The following is an 18,732-nucleotide window of genomic DNA, read 5'->3' on the forward strand; positions in this document are numbered from 1 at the left end:
TCAATCTTGTATATGGTTCAAAATGTTACCCCTATTGTCTGAATCTCCCCGTATAATTTACACTCATCAAGTCTTCTCTACTGACATGAAGGATTTTGCTTCTCTTGCTCCCCAGTGGCCCATGTGATTACATTCTGTACTTGCGTTGCATCTAGATATTATAGAACGTGATTAAATGCAGGTCAATTGAAAGATAAGATTCCAGACCAGTAGTAATATATGTGGAGGTTTAAACATCAGAGAACGATTGAAAACCATTTGTCAAAAGCAGAGTTTAATGTCTTGTAATTTTTTTTTTTTTCTGGCAGTAGTTGATCACATCACCAACACTTACAGTGTTTGTTTAGTGATCTTTATTTTAGGAAAAATGCTGAACTTTGGTTCTAAATAATCCGCTCTTCTTTCCATCTTTTAATGATGTTTCAGCCTTCTGAGGTTTTTTGCTTTTAGCCTTAAGACTTGAAAACTGTTTATAGAGGCTTGTGCTTTACTGTAAGGATAGAAAGTAATGTATATATGCATGCATTAATTTTAGATCTTCATTAGAAAACAATGTGGGAGATTTTTCAAAGACCCATATGACATTGATTTGGAGTTCTTGTCAGACTGATTCTTAAAGGCACTGAGTGCCACTGAATACACCTCTTAAAGGCTATGACTACCTCTTTTTGAAAATCTGGTAGTGTGTATCAAACTGTTTCAATCATGCTTCAGTGCTTATTTCTCTTAAATTATTGACAGCTGCCAGTACTCATAAGAAACTGACAAACCAATGTGCATACATGGTAATAGGGGAAAAATATCAGTTTGTATATTGATATTAAAGTCTCTAGGTCAGTAGTTCTCAACCTATTGACCATTGTGGACCGCATATGCAGCTCTCTGTGTTATGTGGGCCGCGTCCACACAATATATATATATTACTTGTATGTCTCTGAGGATGTTACATGAGCCGCAGCTGTGTGCTAATTGGGCTGCAAGCAGGCCGCAGGTTGAGAGCCACTGCTCTAGGTAGAGAGTGGATGTACTAGATATTATATATGCATTATCCATTCCATCTTTAGCCTTATGTAGTAGATGCTAATTGTCTCATGATCTTAATGTCTCTTGTATAATACACATGTGATATCTTGTATTCAGGGTTGATGAGAAAAATGGAGAGTTACAAGGAGTACATAGGACATGACCTTTGTAAAGTGCCGCTATCAAATATTGCTCAAAGGATTATGTCAGCTATGCAGTCTGTTCCTTTAGAGGAAGCTCAGAATAGCAGAGAAGGTGGACAGAGTGAGTAACTTGTTCAGTTTTTAACTTAGTTGTGTATTATGTATTTTTGAAAATGGATTCTGAAAATGGAAAGACTTAAGGGAAAATTACCTTTCTAAACACTCACTTTTGCATCTTGAGGGGTAAAAGTACAGTTTCAATGGTTTTACATAGAAAGCTCCAACACTAAGGCCTTGTCTAAACTACACAGTTTTGTCAACACTTTGAGGAGCTGCACGCTATCCTTGTCTGTGACCCACTGCCAAGAGCCCCGTGGATACTTTGGGGGGACTGGAGGCAGCAGCCAGCGGAGTCAACCCCACGGATGAAGTGGTGGATACGAAGTGGACCTGGATGAAGATGAGGGACATGCAACAGGATTGTCCGGTACGATGGCAAGCCAGGACCTATTTTTGACTCCAGAGGGGTCTAGCCAGTGCCAGCACTCCCATCTCTGGCACACATGAAGCAGGAGAGGCAAGCTCTGGTAAGCACCCATTTTTCTTTCATGATGCACAGCGACAGATCTCATTTACTTTTTTATATAGTAGAAGAGGGATTAGGGATAGAAATTAACAATAAAGCCTATGCAGCTAGGTAGTGGGGGCTTGGTGAAAAAAGTTTGTTAATGTACACTGGGATGTCCGAGGAATCCTACATAGAGATCTCTAGGAAACTTTCATGTAGGTACTTGGCAATCCTCTGCTGAAGATTCCTTGGCAGAGCTGCCTTGTTTCTCCCCCTGCTGTAGGAAACTTTATCGTGCCAACTGACAATTTTTTCTCCAGGGACCGCAGTGGCACACAGGCGAGCAGCATATGGACCTGGTCTGGAGCCATACGCATGCAGGAGATGGACCCTTGCATCCTGGGTTACCCTAGGAATGAGATATCGGGTTTGATTATCCCAGCCTGTAGAAAAGGGTGCCAATATTCAGAATATCTCCCTAGGCACATGTAGTGACCCTCTTTGCAAACCACCCAGACCCTTTGTCTCTTCTTTGCCATTCCCTCTTCCCAACCCACCCTGCCCCACCAAACTCACCATATTTGGGACTCGCACCGAGCTGTGTGCTAGCCAAGGGACAGTGAGAAAGAGGTGTATGTGGCTTTTGTGATTCATGGCTGGGAATGCAGTCACAATGCTGTGTCTGTTCATTGTTTCTTTGACTTTTGCAGATGTGCCCTTGAGGACCAATTCCTACACATCAGCAGAGTGCCTCTGTCAGATAAGGAGGCGAACCAGGAGGAGTAAGGAGGTTATATTTCTCAAGGTACTGCAGTCAACAGATACAGCAGATAGCAAAAAGAGTGTGGAGGAAGACCGTTAATGAAAAACTCATGCTGGATAGCCTGGAAAGAAGACAGGGGCAGGAGTGGATGATAAAGCCACTGGAGGGCCAGACAGAGATGCTCAAATCCCTCATAGAGCTGCAGTCTGAGCACATCTGTGCATGACTCCCTCTGCAGCCAATACAGAACACTGTTCCATGACCTCCCCAAACTCCCTCAACACATTCCTTGCATGTTCCCGTTCCCTCGCAGTACTCCTTGCACTCCACCCCCCAGAGACTGGTTTCATGATGAAAGCTGGAGTTACACACAGCTGTGAGAGCCTTGACTGCGAGCCTGTTCCTCATTTCCATGTCCCCTGTTTGTGCCCCCAATTATCCTTTAATTAAAGTGTAGTTTTTGAAACAAAGTGAGTCTTTATTTGTATCATGCACACAGTAGTTGCTGCTAAAATTCACAGTGGCTATAGGTAAGAACACTTGCTCACCACTGTTATCGCTCAGGAAGCAAGCATTACAGGGGTCATTCAAGGCAGTAAGTAAACATTGCCTGGCCAAATGCATTGCATAAAGACAAATTACTGGGGCTCATTATCAAAATGCTCCTTCAAAGCCTCCCTGATTCGAATAGCCTCCTGCTGAGCCCCTCTACTTGCCCTGGTATCTGGCTGCTCAAAATCAGCAGCCAGCTGATCCACCTCAGCATTCCAACCCTGGGGAAACTATTGCCCCTTCACTTTGCAAATGTTATGCAGAGCACAGCTGTCTGCTATGACCATTGGAATATTTTCCTCATTGAGGTCTATCTTGCCAAAAAGGCATCCCAGCAACATTTTAATCTGCCAAACAGGCACATTCAGGCTCATTCGGCGCCTGTTGTTGAAGCACTCCTTGCTGCTGTCTAAGTTCCTGGTGTAAGGCTTCATGAGCCATGGGAGCAAGGGGTGGTGGGGTCTTCCAGGATCACTATGGGCATTTGCACATCCCCCATTGGAATCTTCTGGTATGGCAAGAAAGTCCCAGCGTGTAGTTTTCTGTACAATCCAGTGTTCCTAAAGATGTGTGCATTATGAACCTTCCCCTGACCAGCTCCGCATTGATGTCAGTGAAACGGCTGGTGATTCACCAGCGCCTGCAAGATCATGGAAAAGTAGCCCTTTCAGTTGATGTATTCTGTCGCAAGATGGTCTGGGGCCAAAATTGAGATATGCGTGCTATCTATCGCACTGCCACAGTCAGGGAATAGCATTGCCACAAAACCATCAGGTATTTCCTGCACATTACCCAGAGTCACAGTCCTTCATAGTAGGAAGCGATTCATGTCCTCGCACACTTGCATCACCATAATCCCCGCGGTGGACTTTCCAACTCCAAACTGATTGGCAACTGACAGGTAGCAGTCTGGAGTTGCCAGCTTCCACACAGTGATCGCCACTTGCTTTTCCACTGTGAGTGCAGCGCTCATTCTGGTGTTCTTGTGCCATAGGGCAGGGGTGAGCTCCCCACATAGTTCCAGGAAGATTAATAGATTCTAGGACTGGAAGGGACCTCGAGAGGTCATCGAGTCCAGTCCCCTGCCCGCATGGCAGGACCAAATACTGTCTAGACCATCCCTGATAGACATTTATCTAACCTACTCTTAAATATCTCCAGAGATGGAGATTCCACAACCTCCCTAGGCAATTTATTCCAGTGTTTAACCACCCTGACAGTTAGGAACTTTTTCCTAATGTCCAACCTAGACCTCCCTTGCTGCAGTTTAAGCCCATTGCTTCTTGTTCTATCCTCAGAGGCTAAGGTGAACAAGTTTTCTCCCTCCTCCTTATGACACCCTTTTAGATACCTGAAAACTGCTATCATGTCCCCTCTCAGTCTTCTCTTTTCCAAACTAAACAAACCCAATTCTTTCAGCCTTCCTTCATAGGTCATGTTCTCAAGACCTTTAATCATTCTTGTTGCTCTTCTCTGGACCCTTTCCAATTTCTCCACATCTTTCTTGAAATGCGGTGCCCAGAACTGGACACAATACTCCAGCTGAGGCCTAACCAGAGCAGAGTAGAGCGGAAGACTGACTTCTCGTGTCTTGCTCACAACACACCTGTTAATACATCCCAGAATCATGTTTGCTTTTTTTGCAACAGCATCACACTGTTGACTCATATTTAGCTTGTGGTCCACTATAACCCCTAGATCCCTTTCTGCCGTACTCCTTCCTAGACAGTCTCTTGCCATTCTGTATGTGTGAAACTGATTTTTTCTTCCTAAGTGGAGCACTTTGCATTTGTCTTTGTTAAACTTCATCCTGTTTAACTCAGACCATTTCTCCAATTTGTCCAGATCATTTTGAATTATGACCCTGTCCTCCAAAGCAGTTGCAATCCCTCCCAGTTTGGTATCATCCGCAAACTTAATAAGCGTACTTTCTATGCCAATATCTAAGTCGTTAATGAAGATATTGAACAGAGCCAGTCCCAAAACAGACCCCTGCGGAACCCCACTCGTTATGCCTTTCCAGCAGGATTGGGAACCGTTAATAACAACTCTCTGAGTACGGTTATCCAGCCAGTTATGCACCCACCTTATAGTAGCCCCATCTAAATTGTATTTGCCTAGTTTATCGATAAGAATATCATGCGAGACCGTATCAAATGCCTTACTAAAGTCTAGGTATACCACATCCACAGCTTCTCCCTTATCCACAAGACTCGTTATCCTATCGAAGAAAGCTATCAGATTGGATTTGCACATTTGAAAGTTCTGCAACTACTGCTCGTCATCCCATACGTGCATCACGATGTGATCCCACCACTCAGTGCTTGTTTCCTGAGCCCAGTACCGATGGTCCACCATATGCAGCTGCTCCAAGAACGCCAGCAGCAGTCTTGAATTGTGTCTTTCCATTGTACACAGCAGGGTAGACAAGCACATTCGATGCAAGAGCACCGACTGTGGACACGCTCCGCCGACGCAAGGAGCATTATATTGACATGCACAACTGATGTAATTGAAGCGGCTGATGATCGATGACATAACTTAAGTAAACTGAACTCTAGTGTACACAGGAAAATGCTTTTTATTGGCAGTAAAACATCGTTGAAATCATAAGATTGTACCAGTGTTTGCAAGTTTAGTTTCTGTGGTTCAACAAGCTTATAGTATCTCATACTTGAATGAATATTAATGAATCTTAACTTTTAATGAATGAACAAGTTGTATCTATCTGTTAGCAGGGCAAGCAGTCTTGAGGGTGACCTCCATATATTGACTAAAAATGCTTTATAGTACAACTTCTGATCATCTACCAATAAAATCACAAAATCTAGTATCTTCTAAAGTTTTAAATGTATCTAGATAATTTACTTTTGTGATATATTGTGCCTCTTTTTGTGAGAGGGCTGGTTGGGGAATTATTTGACAATGTTCAGATTAATTCACTTTTTACTGCATGGCTAGATGTCAAAAAAGGTTGGAAAGACAGAACATATTGTAGATGAGGGCTTTGTCGTTGCAGAGACATAGCATAGCCCTCCTTCCACCAAAAGGGCTATTTTAGATGGGCATACGAAATTGGGTATCTCATAGACAGCTAATTAAGCAGTATCCTCCCTGATGCTGGCGAGTAGGATAGTAGAGTATGAACTTTGACTCAGAAGTGTCAGTCCTTTTGCTGTTGACAATATGGAAGGAAGGGCGAAGGGAAGAGCCTGAAGCCCAGATAATTGCAGCTCCAGTGTCTTTGCTGAGACCTAGGCATCCGAAGAAGCCTCAGAATTCCTTTTGAAGGTGGCTTTCACCTCTACATCACCTGTATCTTTGAGAAAGAAATCCCCATCAGATGGGTTTATTGCATCTTTTACTAAAGATACCACTGGAGAATAGAGCTTTAGCATTTCTCTGATGGCAATTTTGGGGTCTTGAATTTTGTATCAAAGTGCACGCCTGTTTATGCTCTGTCTCATTCATCCCTGATCACATCATTGAAAGATGCAGTGGTATTGTTGTCTTATGCAAAGTTTTGGATGGGAGGTATTAGTCCTTAGGCTTGCCTTCAGGCACCTGCTCTGGTTGGATCTGGATGACAGATCCAACCATTCTGCACACAATATCAAACTTATCAGGCAGGATGTGGGAGGGACATCTTTACTTTTCCTCTTCTCCCCCCCCCCCCCCATCTGTCTCCGAGCCCTGATATTGAGAGCACAGTGGAGTAGATGGAACCTGATTTAGAGGATGACTATTTTTTAGATTTCTTATTTTCTTTCCCTTTATATATTTTGACTTGTTGGCCCTCTTTTTACTTGCTTTGTATGAATTTTGATGTGGGTGTAGCCAGGGCAGGACCTCTTGTTGCTCTTTTATATAGAATAATAGAATCATAGGCAATATTTGCTCTGAAAATTCTTGAAGCAGAAGTACTAATATCCCTGTTTTACAGATGGGGACATGTGGCTCAGAGAGACTAAGGGAAATTCCCAAAGTTCACTTAAGACAAAATCTGTGGCAAAGCAGGGATACAAATACAAGTCTCCTGAGTTCCAGGCCAGTGTTTTACCCACTGGACCATCCTTCCTTTTTTCCATCCAACCCTGGAGTTTGGGGTTGGGGCTGGAGGATTTGTTCCAGGTGGATCCATCATTTATTTCCCCCCATGCTACAAGAACGTAGGAGCAGCAGAATTACTGCAGATTTAGGGGCCTGTAACATCTGTATAGAGGCTTGCTTTTGCCTTGTAGTCTAGAGCATAGGATTAACCCAGCTCCACCCTCTATGCCAAACCTAGCTACTTGGGTTTGGTGTGGAGGAGAGGAGACAAGCAGGAAAGATTATTTAATACGAAGAAACTTGTTGATGTAGAAGGTACTTAGTGCATGGCACAGCAATATGGAATATTCCCATGTAATGTAATGTGACCTCAGTCTTAACCAATTTAATTTGAAAGCTCCATGGTAGGATCTATTGGACAAAGAAAGCAGTTGGTGTGGTGCCTTTCTGGTGGGCAAGTTCATGGTGACTTGAATGATACGGTCCTATTCTGTACACTTGTTCAACCTCAATAGTTTCACTGAGGGGTTGCACCAGTATTACAGAGTAGAATTTGTCCCCATATGTGCAAGTCATCTTGAAAGTCAGTGTACAAGTCAAACATGGTAGATCCAGTGATGGAACTACAGGGTAGTCAGAGCTGATAATGTGTGCACTGACCACTTTCACAAACAAGACTGCACTTGCTTCAGGATATTTACAAATTTCATGGCATTACTGCAAGAGTTGTTGAGTAAATGACTCAGTTAACCATTTAAAACTGGATATCCTAATCCCATGTAAGAATATTGTTAAAGCATAGAATTGTTGGGCTGGAAGGGACCTTGAGAAGTCAAGTCCAGCCCCATGCGCTGAGGCAGGACCAAGTAAACCTGGATGACTCCTGACAGGTGTTGGTTAAATCTGTTCTTAAAAACCTCTAATGATTGGGATTCCACAACCTCTCTGGAAGCCTATTCCAGAGCTTGACTACCCTTATAATTAGAAAGGTTCTCCTAATATCTAGCCTAAATTTCCCTGGCAGCAGATTAAGCCTGTTATTTCTTGTCTTACCGTCGATGGACATGGAGAACAATTGGTCACCATTTTCTTTATATCAGCACTTAACATACTTGAAGTCTATTTTTAGGTTCTCCCTCAGTCGTCTTTTCTCAAGACGAAACATACACCGGTTTTTTTTTTTTTTTTTTTTTATAGGTCAAGTTTTCTAAATCTTTTATCATTTTTGTTGCTCTCCTTGGGACCATCTCCAATTTGTCCATGTCTTTCCTAAAGCTTGGTGCCCAGAAATGGATACGCTACTCTAGCTGAGTCCTCACCAGTGCTGAGTAGAGCACAACAATTACCGCCCTTGTCTTACATACATACAAAAGCAGTCAGGTATAATATGTACATGTACTCTTGTTTGTAGGTTGTTGGTCTGGAACTTTTCTTTAAGTGGAGTTAATTAGCTGGGCACTGTCCTAAAAAACAACTAAACCAATAAAAAGTTCTTACTCAAAGGAACATAAAACATTAGGAACTGTACCACGGTCAAGTATACCTAAACATGACACAAACGTCATCTAAATGTTACATTGCCATGAGGAGGACTGACAGAGAACATATTACTTATTCCAGGCCAATGGCTGGTAGTGAAGATCTGCTTTCTGACCCCCACATTTCCAGTTTTTAACTTTAAAAAAAAAAAAAAAAGTATCTTGCCTAATTAGGTTTTCCTTTTTGTAGTCCATTGAGGCAGTAACCCCTGTGATCTGTTCAAACATGTCATGCTTGAACCAAACTCTCTCTTCCATTTCTTTATTTGCTTCTTGGGCGGTTGACTGACCCATCTGAGAAAAAGAACAGCAATGCCTCAGGAATAACTAAAGCAATATGGAAACTTGTGTTTGGAAAAAGAATCAATATTGCGATTTGTCAGCAGTAATATCTCTTGACCCATGCTTCAAAAACTTGATACAATTTAGCAAGCCCAATGGTTTTTATCTTAGGAATGATGCAGTAGTAGCTGGAAGGTTCATTTGTTATCCAGGATGTACTTTCTAATTCTAGAATGGTAGTGATTTGTCCATGAGGATTACATCTCAACAAGAACCTAAACTGTCCTGAGTTAGCCTTATGAAGTCGTGCTTTTCATGTTATTGCTCGTTATAACTTGTATATACCTTTCAGTACTCTCTTAAACTGTCAGAACTATAAAAACATAATTAAGAAAAAGCTACAATGGTAGATTTTAGTCATAGTTGTACATTTATGTAATATAATTTACACAGACTGGATGACCATCTAAAGTTTTCCAGTTTGAGAAATGTTAACAAAAATAGTCCCTGGACAAAGGTTGCAGTTCTGACTTGGCCTGTTATTACATCCTGACAACCCCAAACATACCTACCAAATAAAAGTATACAAATAAATATGCAACAATATCCATATCACTTTTTAATCTGTCTTGCCCTCCAAGACCCACACCCTCCTCTCAAAGGGTTAAGCTTGCTGCCTCTATTCTGCTCTCTAGCCCCTATTTCCTTGGAAATGAGGGACTGAGTTCTAGTGTAGGTCCATTTTCTGTGTGATTCTATGTTGCTCTGCTGCTAGATCTTTGTGATCTCTCGCTTCTCTCCATATTTAAAATGAGAAATTAAAGGTATTACTTTTATAAAAGCAAATGTAGACAATTCACAGAACTTCTTGGTAAGTGGAAAAAAGAAAGTGGATATAAAAACAGTAACTCGTAAACTTGAGGAAAAACAAAAAATAGATTACCTACTTCTAATTAGTATTGTCCTACTTACCTAAAACTTGATCATTTTAAAAGCAAACTTACAGATAATAAAACATTTTTGTGAAACCACTTTCAGGCTAGTAAACAAACTCTTGATTATCCCTATTCTATACGTTTTAAAAATAAGTTTACAATTTGTGCTCTGTTCTGGGAATTTCCTAGGTTTAAGCCTGTTAATTTGTATGATAGATGGAAAAAGAAGTCAATTCTCAAGAACAGGTAGACTCAAAATGGAGAGGAATCACAATTTTCTGTTTTGACTGTTTTTCCTGTAAGGCACACACAATTCAACTTCTGAGATAAGCCTTTTAGAACCCCCTCTGTGGAGACTCTTTCAGACTGTATTTTATTGTAATACATGGAGAATTGAATGTGATTTTGCTAATCTCTTGGAAGTGCCTGTTGGAAAGTTTGTATGTCTTTCTATGCTCTAAAAAAGAACAGGAGTAGTTGTGGCACCTTAGAGACTAACAAATTTATTAGAGCATAAGCTTTCGTGGGCTACAGCCCACTTCTTCGGATGCAAGTACGCCTGTTCTTTTTGTGGATACAGACTAACATGGCTGCTACTCTGAAACCTTTCTATGCTCTATTTCAGCCAGAAATTATGGGCTTTATGAAGGAATTTACTGAGTGAAATTCTATGGCTTCTGGTATGAGACTAGATGATCACAATTGTCTTTCTTCTAGCCTTTAAAATCTGTGAAAGCAAAGATAGGTTTATATTGCCATCTAGTGACATTTTTTTTCAGACTGCAGGAAAAGATATACAAAACAGAACTGAGGTTAGTTGGATATTAAGATACAGGTGAGATCCACTGAACGGTGCATGGTGAGGAAGGTGTAAGTGGGCAAAACTAGAGATTCCCTTGGAATAAAATCTAGAACTGTAATGGATTATTTTTTAAATTGCATTAGATGAGGTCCTTAGCAGAATTAAAGTTTTACATTTTTTTCTCATTTAATATTGTCCACTGATCTTCATCCTATAATGCAACAATGTAGCATAATTTATTTAATTTTTATTAGCTTTATGTTTTTAGTGTCTGGCCTTACTGAAGGAAAGGTCCCACTTACTACAATAAGAGGTTTACCTGAATAAATACTTCAGAATTTGGCCAACTTGTTGCTTCTTAATAAATAATAAAACTTATCTATTGGTTGCCTGTTTCATTGTAATAGCAGTTTGATATCCAAGATATAAATAAATATAATTTGCTTTATAAATACACATACTCTGTGTATATATTATGGTGGAGCTGTAGTGATACCATAGTTAAGGTTGTGGCAACGTTTATATTTTGACAAAACTGTTAAATGGTTATTTTTTCAGGAATGTAAAAGTGTATGTGTGGAGAGGGGAAACGCCATTGAAATTAAAATTCACATTGTATTTGAATTTTTATTATGGTTTGATGCAGATCAATTTGATACATTTGGAATCAGGGCTTTGGAGCAGAGCCCGGAGCTGGAGCAGTGGAGCTGTAGGTTTTTGCCTGGAGCTGGAGCGGAGCCGGAGCACAGCTCCAAAGCCCTGTTTGGAATACATTGATGTAAAAATGATCACTTAAATTTTTTTTTAATAGGATGAGGACTGTTTTGGGTGCCTTTTGACAAAAACGTATAAGTTCCAAGGAGTCTGAGTTTTGCCTCACACATTACATCTGCTAAGTAGGACAATACTAACTAGAAGTAGGTAATCCTATTTTTTTTTCTGAAGTTTACACGTTACTATTTTTTAATTTTGTCTGCACGAAGCAGACATATTAAGCACTCTCAACACTATCATCGGCATGTGACGAGTGTTGTCTGTATTATAGACTTCACTTAATATAATATCTATTGGTTTATGGGAAAGTTTCCCGAGCTGGGAAATAGGAGACCATGAGGTGAAATCTTGTCTCTACTGAGGGTGCTTTATATTTCCATTACGTTCACCACCCTTATTACCAAACAAGGTCGTGATCCTAACCCTGGAAGGCAGGTAAATATGAGCTGCTGCTGCTTCTCTGCCGTCCCCCTGTCCCCCATTGCTCCCAGTTTTACATATATGTTAACAGCAACATTACATAAGGTCATTCTGATATTTGGGAATATAGAACCCAGTTCTCTAATGTGGTAGATCTAAACCTTACCCACTTAATCCACTTTTATATGCTTTGGTTATCTCCTCAAAATCCATTACAGTGGGAATAGAATCCAGGATTCCTCATCTCCGGTTTTCTACAGCTGTCTAGCAAAGAGTGGTGTAATCCAATGGGAAATTGTCAAGTTTCTTTCCCTCCCCCCCCCCACCCCCCCCCCCCCCCCACTGTCTGGTCCACAGAAAGGCTAGCTCAAGTCTCAAGGGTCTCTGTTGGGATTCTACAGGTCCCGGTTTCAAACCCTTGCTGATGATCCATGTTGGGGGAGGGCAGGGGCTGTTGTGAATGTATGTGATACTAGAGGGTTGCATGTTTCATTGTTTCTGTAGGCCAAGCTCATTGTGCACACCAGAGATGTAAGTTACATACCTCCATGTGCCATCCCCACTCTGCTCATGCAGGCTGAGTTCTATGTATTGTTTAACTCTTTAAGTGCAAATGGCTTTTGAGGGAAAAAAGTATGCAGTGAGAATCTGTGGAATGTATGGATAGATTAGAGCCTATAGCCATTTTACAGTGTACTGCCACAGAACTTAAATTCAATTGTCTTTTGACCTGCTTGTCTTTTTCTCAGTTTTATATATGTATGTACGTAATGTATGTTTAATCTGTTCGTTATTGAACCCAAGGTCAAACATAATTCCTTCAAATGTTTGGGCCCATGGTATGATAAAGCATAAAATTCAAAAACATAACATAATACACCTACATATGACATAAATATAAGTGGCGCTACTTAATTTAAATTCACCAAATAGCCATAAGAAGGAGTATTGAATAACCCAAATATCTAAAGCAGGAGTATTTTCAATTCATTTTGCACTCACCCCACTTCATGCCAGGGGTTCTGCATCTTCCCCCCCCACGGTCCTCCCATGCCAGAGGCTGTGTGTGTCTCCAAAGTAAATTTCGTCTCCCACTGGATTGGAAGGGATGGGCAGATGGCTGGTGCCCTCCCCCACATGGAGTAGGCTTTGGGGAAGCAAAGTGCTAAGAGGGAGGAAGGAATAAAACCTCTTTCATTCTCCTCTCCCTCTGGCTCCCCCTGCTATTTCTTTTCTTTCTGTCTAGGAGATAAATCTTACAGAATATCAACATTTTAAACTCCATTGGGATATGGGCAGAGCTGAGATGGAGGTTGGAGATAGTGTTAGGATGGAAGGTCAGTTACTGAGCTAGTTAAAGCAGATAAGTGAACTAAGCAGATGCAAGGGGGCTCTGTGTGTCCCTCATTTCCACTTTCCTGTTTGCTGATTCTCTCCCCCCCCCCCCCCCCCAATCAATAGAGTTCTGCTCAGAACTTTCCTTGAAATTTTGGAATCGATCAAATACGGTGCTCCAAAGTTATTGGGTTACTTATGGACAAACTGAGAAATTCTATCGAGTTGAGTATAGGGCCTCGTTTACTCTGCCAATAATTTTTTGGAAACAATTTAATTCAGCAAACTGGAAAAAAAAAATCCATCATGTGGAATGGTGCTAATCCCCACATGGGTCATTAGCAGGGTGGGGATATTTAGATAAACGGCACAGACCGGTATCACTTGAGCTAAGTAGTTGGTAATGGTAGTAAGTTGTTATCCTCTGGACCAGCAACTAAAAGGGGCTGGCATGTGCACTTTGCCAGTGGGTTTCATGTCTATTTACTAGACAGCAGAAGAATGCTGAGACTCTGGAATACCAGTTTCAATTGCAGGTTCTGGAGGGAGATGTTCTCTAGAAGTTATATACCCTTCTGTCCCTGTTCATCCTTTAGGCTTGTCCCTGTCCCCCTTCTGCTCCTGTTCTGTTGGCGTCTATCCTTGTTCTCCTTGCTTCCTATCAACTACCTTGGCTCCTGTCCTTGTTTCCCCTCTGTTCTAACCTCTCCCAGCCTACCCCTGCTTCTCATCCCTTTGCATTTGATGCAGATTGTTTTTGGTCCTCCATCTGTCTTGAGCTCTGGTAAGCAGGTGTTGAGAGCAGAGGAAAGAGAATTTCCTTGCTCTCAGTTCTGGTGCCTAGCACCAAAGTGCACCACCTGCTGCCAGAAGGATCAGTTGTAAATAAAATCCTGCTCAGTCCTAGCAGTTTTTCTGGGATAAGGCACGCTCAGGCACTGTGTGGGGATGAAGCATGCGCAGTCTGCTTGACACACAGGATTTGTGTGCACGAATGGAGCCTCTTGGTGAAGGAGGACTCTTTGGAGAATAAAGCTGCCAGCCTCTATGGGTTAGAATTGTATGTGAATTGCGATTTTTCAGATGCTTATAACTTGCCCAAATGTGAGTGGATTTTTCACATGAATGGGAAAATGCACATCCTTAACACCAGAGACTGACCTCTGCCAAATGTCAAGCCCTTGCAACAGCGCACGGAGGTATTAATGCATCTCAGCGAAGTTGTGCAGGTTTTTTCAACATGGGAAAAATGTATTTTCCCCTATAATTATCCTAGGAAACAGCTGAATCATTTTAACACAATCTTTTTTTTTTTTTTTTTTTTTTAAATCAGCCTGAAGCATACACATGGCAGGGAAAATTTCAGTGCAAATGCTTAAAGTTTGGTGAAGTTAAAAACAATTGAAAATAGGGTCTTATAAAGGAAAGTTTTTGGAGATCTTAGCCATAGGCATTGCTGCCACCTCTGGCTATAGTATACAAATGCCTTTTTTATTTTTTATTCTTTTAAGGTAATAATGAGAAGATGAATGAGTATAAATTCAGGGAAAAGAAAATCACTTTGGAAAATGAAGAGGCAAGTATATTGTAAAAAGTAAAAAAATAAGGGAAAAGTTTAAAAAATGTACTTTTTATGTTGTTAAATTTTATTTTCCACCATAAATTTTATTAACATAAACGGTGTGTGTATTATCAGTCACCCATTTGGACAATATGCATCCTTCCTCTAGCTTTCTGTCTTACCTCTGTCATCCAGTTAGCCGCAGGAGTCTTGGCTCCAGTTCTGCCTCCTTTGTCAGCTCACTCTAATGACTCCCAAGTTGTCTCTAGCTGTTTCTCCAGGAAGAAGCTGGTATTACTTTTGAGGTGCCATTTATTTCCACCACTAGTGTAATATGGGGACTATGTTTACCTTGCTTCTCTGTGGCTCTTGGGGACATAGCTGTAGTCAGCCATAGGAGATGAGTGGAAAAGGTATATTGTGCATGTGGAGTCAGCCCCATCCCACCCCCAAAATAAACACACTCAAAGGAGTATATTCTAACTAGCAGAAGGAGGACTATAGTGAGCAGAGGAGGAAAGGAGACATGCCCAAATTTCTGCTTCCTGTATCCAGCAGGAACGTTTTTTTACCCTAGGAGCCATAGCCTGGAACAGTCAGGATTACAGTATTGCCAGCCCCAAGTGTTCAGAATTCATGAGTCAAACCTCCTTTCCTTCCTCCCAAAATGACATTTTGAAAACATAAATTAATCATTTTGTCTTAATGAGCCTTTTCAAGAGAACTGTCACCTTTGAGCCTTTTCAGGAGAACTGTCACCCACAGTTTTATGTGTAATACTTTCAGTGTCATAATTCAATTTTACATGCACACAAAGTGAACACAAAAAATGTAGGACTCTCTGCTTGCTATTTGGCAGTAGAATGCACTCTACTGTATCAGCTGATTGAATGTTTGGGTGTCATGCTAAGGCTATTCCCTCTCTTTCAGCCTTAGTGGTGTCCTATTGGGAACAGGGGTGCTGGAACAATTTTTATAGTGGGAGTACTGAGAGCTATTGAACCAAACTGTAAACCCTTTATATAATGGAAACCACTTTAAGGTGGGGGCACAGCAGAATCCCTAGTTCCAGCACATATGATTGGGAATGGTGGTTGGGGCAAACTCTTTATAGTGCTCCCCACTCCATTTACTTCAGATTCATTCAGTTTGTCTTCTTCCCTAACCAGATACTATCAGTCAGAACCATTAGCTACATTGATGGCAGATAAGCCACATACAAGAAGACAGATTTTTCTGTTAATTGTGTTTGGTTATCAACTTGTTCCCAGAGTGTGTAGTCTCAGGCTAGAGAATTGGTTTCATAACTTTGAAGTTAGGGAGCCGAGGAATAAGCTGAGGAAGGAGAAATTAAAGTCACATTTTTGGTACCCTGATTGATAAATGAGGCAAAAGAGTGAATAGGCATGGAAAATAAAGTTCCATTTGGCCTCTGAAGACTGCCTTTTCAGGTCATGGATGAAGCACTTTAATATGGATGATAGAGAAGCTTGTACTGCAGCTGCTAATACCAGTTTTGCAGTCAGTAGGCTGTTAACTTTGCACTTTCCATGAGCCCTGTAATTCACTTAAATATGACCCCAACAGCAACAATTGAAAAATAATAGTAATTTTTTATTACAAATAATATAAAGGAGCAGAGTGATTTTTTTTAAAGGGATGCATATTTAGTCTTGTCTTGTTAAATTGAATCTTCTATCTTAAATCTGCCTGATGTGTTGTATGAGTTCTATTATTTTAAAATGAAAGTAAGACAATATCAACATTTTTGTGTTTTTTCTGCATAAATCATTTTGAAAAGCTTTTCAGGAAATGTTAAATTGATATTTGCTTAATTTTCTGACCTATAATAAAAAGGTGAATAATTTATCCACTAAAAAATTTCTGGTTCTTCCAGGAGATGCATGATTCTATAGCTGCATCATTAAATATGAATACCAGCCCTGCAAAAAATAGTAGTCAGTTAGCCAGTACAGAACTTATGGACAAAATGTTCTGTAATCAAAACACCAAAATAGTGAGCTCAGTATTGCTCACTTCTAGTATGAGCACTTTTATAAATTACCAGGATGTAGACCTAACAAAATGGGACGATAAAGAGAGAAACTCGTCAGTACAAAGAGAGAAAAATAAGAATAGTGAAAATAATATCACCAGTCTTAAAAGGAAGCAGGATATATCTACTTATTGCTCATACAAGATGGAACGGTGGTTACCAGTAAAGAAAGATGTTAATTCATATAAAACAAAGTATGATTGGGCTTCTGAACAAGCAGAATCACCTGAAAAAACGTTTTGTGACATCAGAAATTTGGGATATGAGGAAAAAAGCCAGTTAATCACAACTATAAAAGAGGCAGTAGCTCTGGTGGTTACTATGGTATTTCAAGATGGTTCTTCACAGCTGAGCTCGGATCAGGTTAGTGAATAATAATTTATTTGTTTTATGAATTTAAGAAAATGTTCATACTGGAGCTGTGAAAAATGTGTTGGAACCAGGATGTTTTCAGGTATCCTTAAGGGACATGGTTGATTCCCAAATGACCACTCACAATGGTTAAGAGTTTTTTGTCTTCCACTACTGATACAATAGCTTTTAATAGCCGCCCCCCTTTGCTGGCTTTTCTCTCACAGATCAGTCGTTTAGGTATGGGTATACCTGCACCTGCCTCCTCCGGAGGAAGGCTGCTACGACCAACATGCACTTGATGAATACTTGGGGGGCTGTTGACAGATCGAATGGGAGGACCGTGAACTGATAGTGTTTGTGGTTGAGCGCAAACCAGAGAAAACATCTGTGCGCAGGTCGAATGGCTATATGAAAGTATGCGTCTTTCATGTTGAGTGCGGCGTACCAGTCTCCCGGATCCAGGGAAGGGATAATAGTGCTCAGGGAGATCATGCGGAACTTCAACTTCACCATGAACTGGTTGAGTCCTCGCAGGTCTAAAAGGGGTCTGAGACCCCCTTTTGCCTTGGAGATTAGGAAATAACGGGAGTAGAAGCCCTTTCCCCTTAGCTCCTGAAGAACCTCCTCCACTGCCCCTATGGCAAGGAGTGATTGCACCTCCTGGATAAGGAGTTGCTCATGAGAGGGGTCCCTGAAAAAGATTGGGGAGGGGGAGGAGGAGAGGAGCAGAATTGGAGAGAATATCCCACTTCTACCATGTGAAGAACCCAGTGGTCCGATGTTATTTGGGACCAAGCATGGTAGAAGTGGGATAGACGATTCAGAAAACATTGTAGTGTGGCGGGTGCGCATCTTCAAAAGGCCTGTTTAGACCCTGATGAAGGCTTAGACAGGCTATGGCCTTGCCCTGAAGGGGGGTTGGAAGGTATCCGCCTGCCGTTCCTGCCCCTTCGTCTATAAAAATTCTGCCTCGGCCGAGGAGAATATGAGCGCTGTTGTTGTTATGGTTGGGGCTTAAAGTGCTTGCGTTGGGTTGCCGGTGTATGCATTCCCAACAACTTCATGGTCGCCCTGGAGTCTTTCAAGCTGTGCAGCTTGAAGTCTGTCTGCTCTGAAAAAATCCCTGTGCCCTCAAAGGGAAGGTCCTGCAGGGTTTGCTGCACTTCCGGGTATAACCATTAAAACATGTTAATTTGCAGCTAGATATACTATAATATAAATATATGCTAAATATTATATATAAATCTTTACTAAATTTGGTGGTTCTCTTTGCTAACCAGAAGGAAACACTATATCTGTAAATATTTTATTTAAGCATTTATATATATATAAATTTATTCAGATTCTAAATTTTTACATTTTTATTGTGTTAGAATATGAATATGAAAACTTACCATTGATTCTGAAGCCATAAGGGACCATTGTGATAATCTAATCCATGGGTTCTCAAACTTCATTGCACTGCGACCCCCGTTGTGACAATAATGTTACTACATGATCCCTAGGAGGGTGGGGGGGGGGGTCTGCAGCCCAAGCCCCATTGTCCCAGGTGGGGGTGGAGCTCGGGCTTCAGCTT

At 41.1% G+C, this 18,732-nt stretch overlaps 1 protein-coding gene across 1 annotated transcript in view; it reads left to right on the plus strand.

The window, feature by feature from the left end:
• The window catches only part of POLN (DNA polymerase nu), a 205,173-nt gene that overhangs the window by 14,686 nt on the left and 171,755 nt on the right, over positions 1-18,732 (plus strand). The window contains exons 2-4 of the mRNA XM_065405742.1: positions 1,141-1,287; positions 14,697-14,761; positions 16,644-17,165. Of these exons, the coding sequence (XP_065261814.1) occupies positions 1,146-1,287; positions 14,697-14,761; positions 16,644-17,165 (729 nt within the window). The 5' untranslated portion in view covers positions 1,141-1,145. The remainder of the gene's footprint in view (positions 1-1,140; positions 1,288-14,696; positions 14,762-16,643; positions 17,166-18,732) is intronic.

This window comes from Emys orbicularis, chromosome 5, assembly GCF_028017835.1.
Source record: "Emys orbicularis isolate rEmyOrb1 chromosome 5, rEmyOrb1.hap1, whole genome shotgun sequence".
NCBI lineage: Eukaryota > Metazoa > Chordata > Testudines > Emydidae > Emys > Emys orbicularis.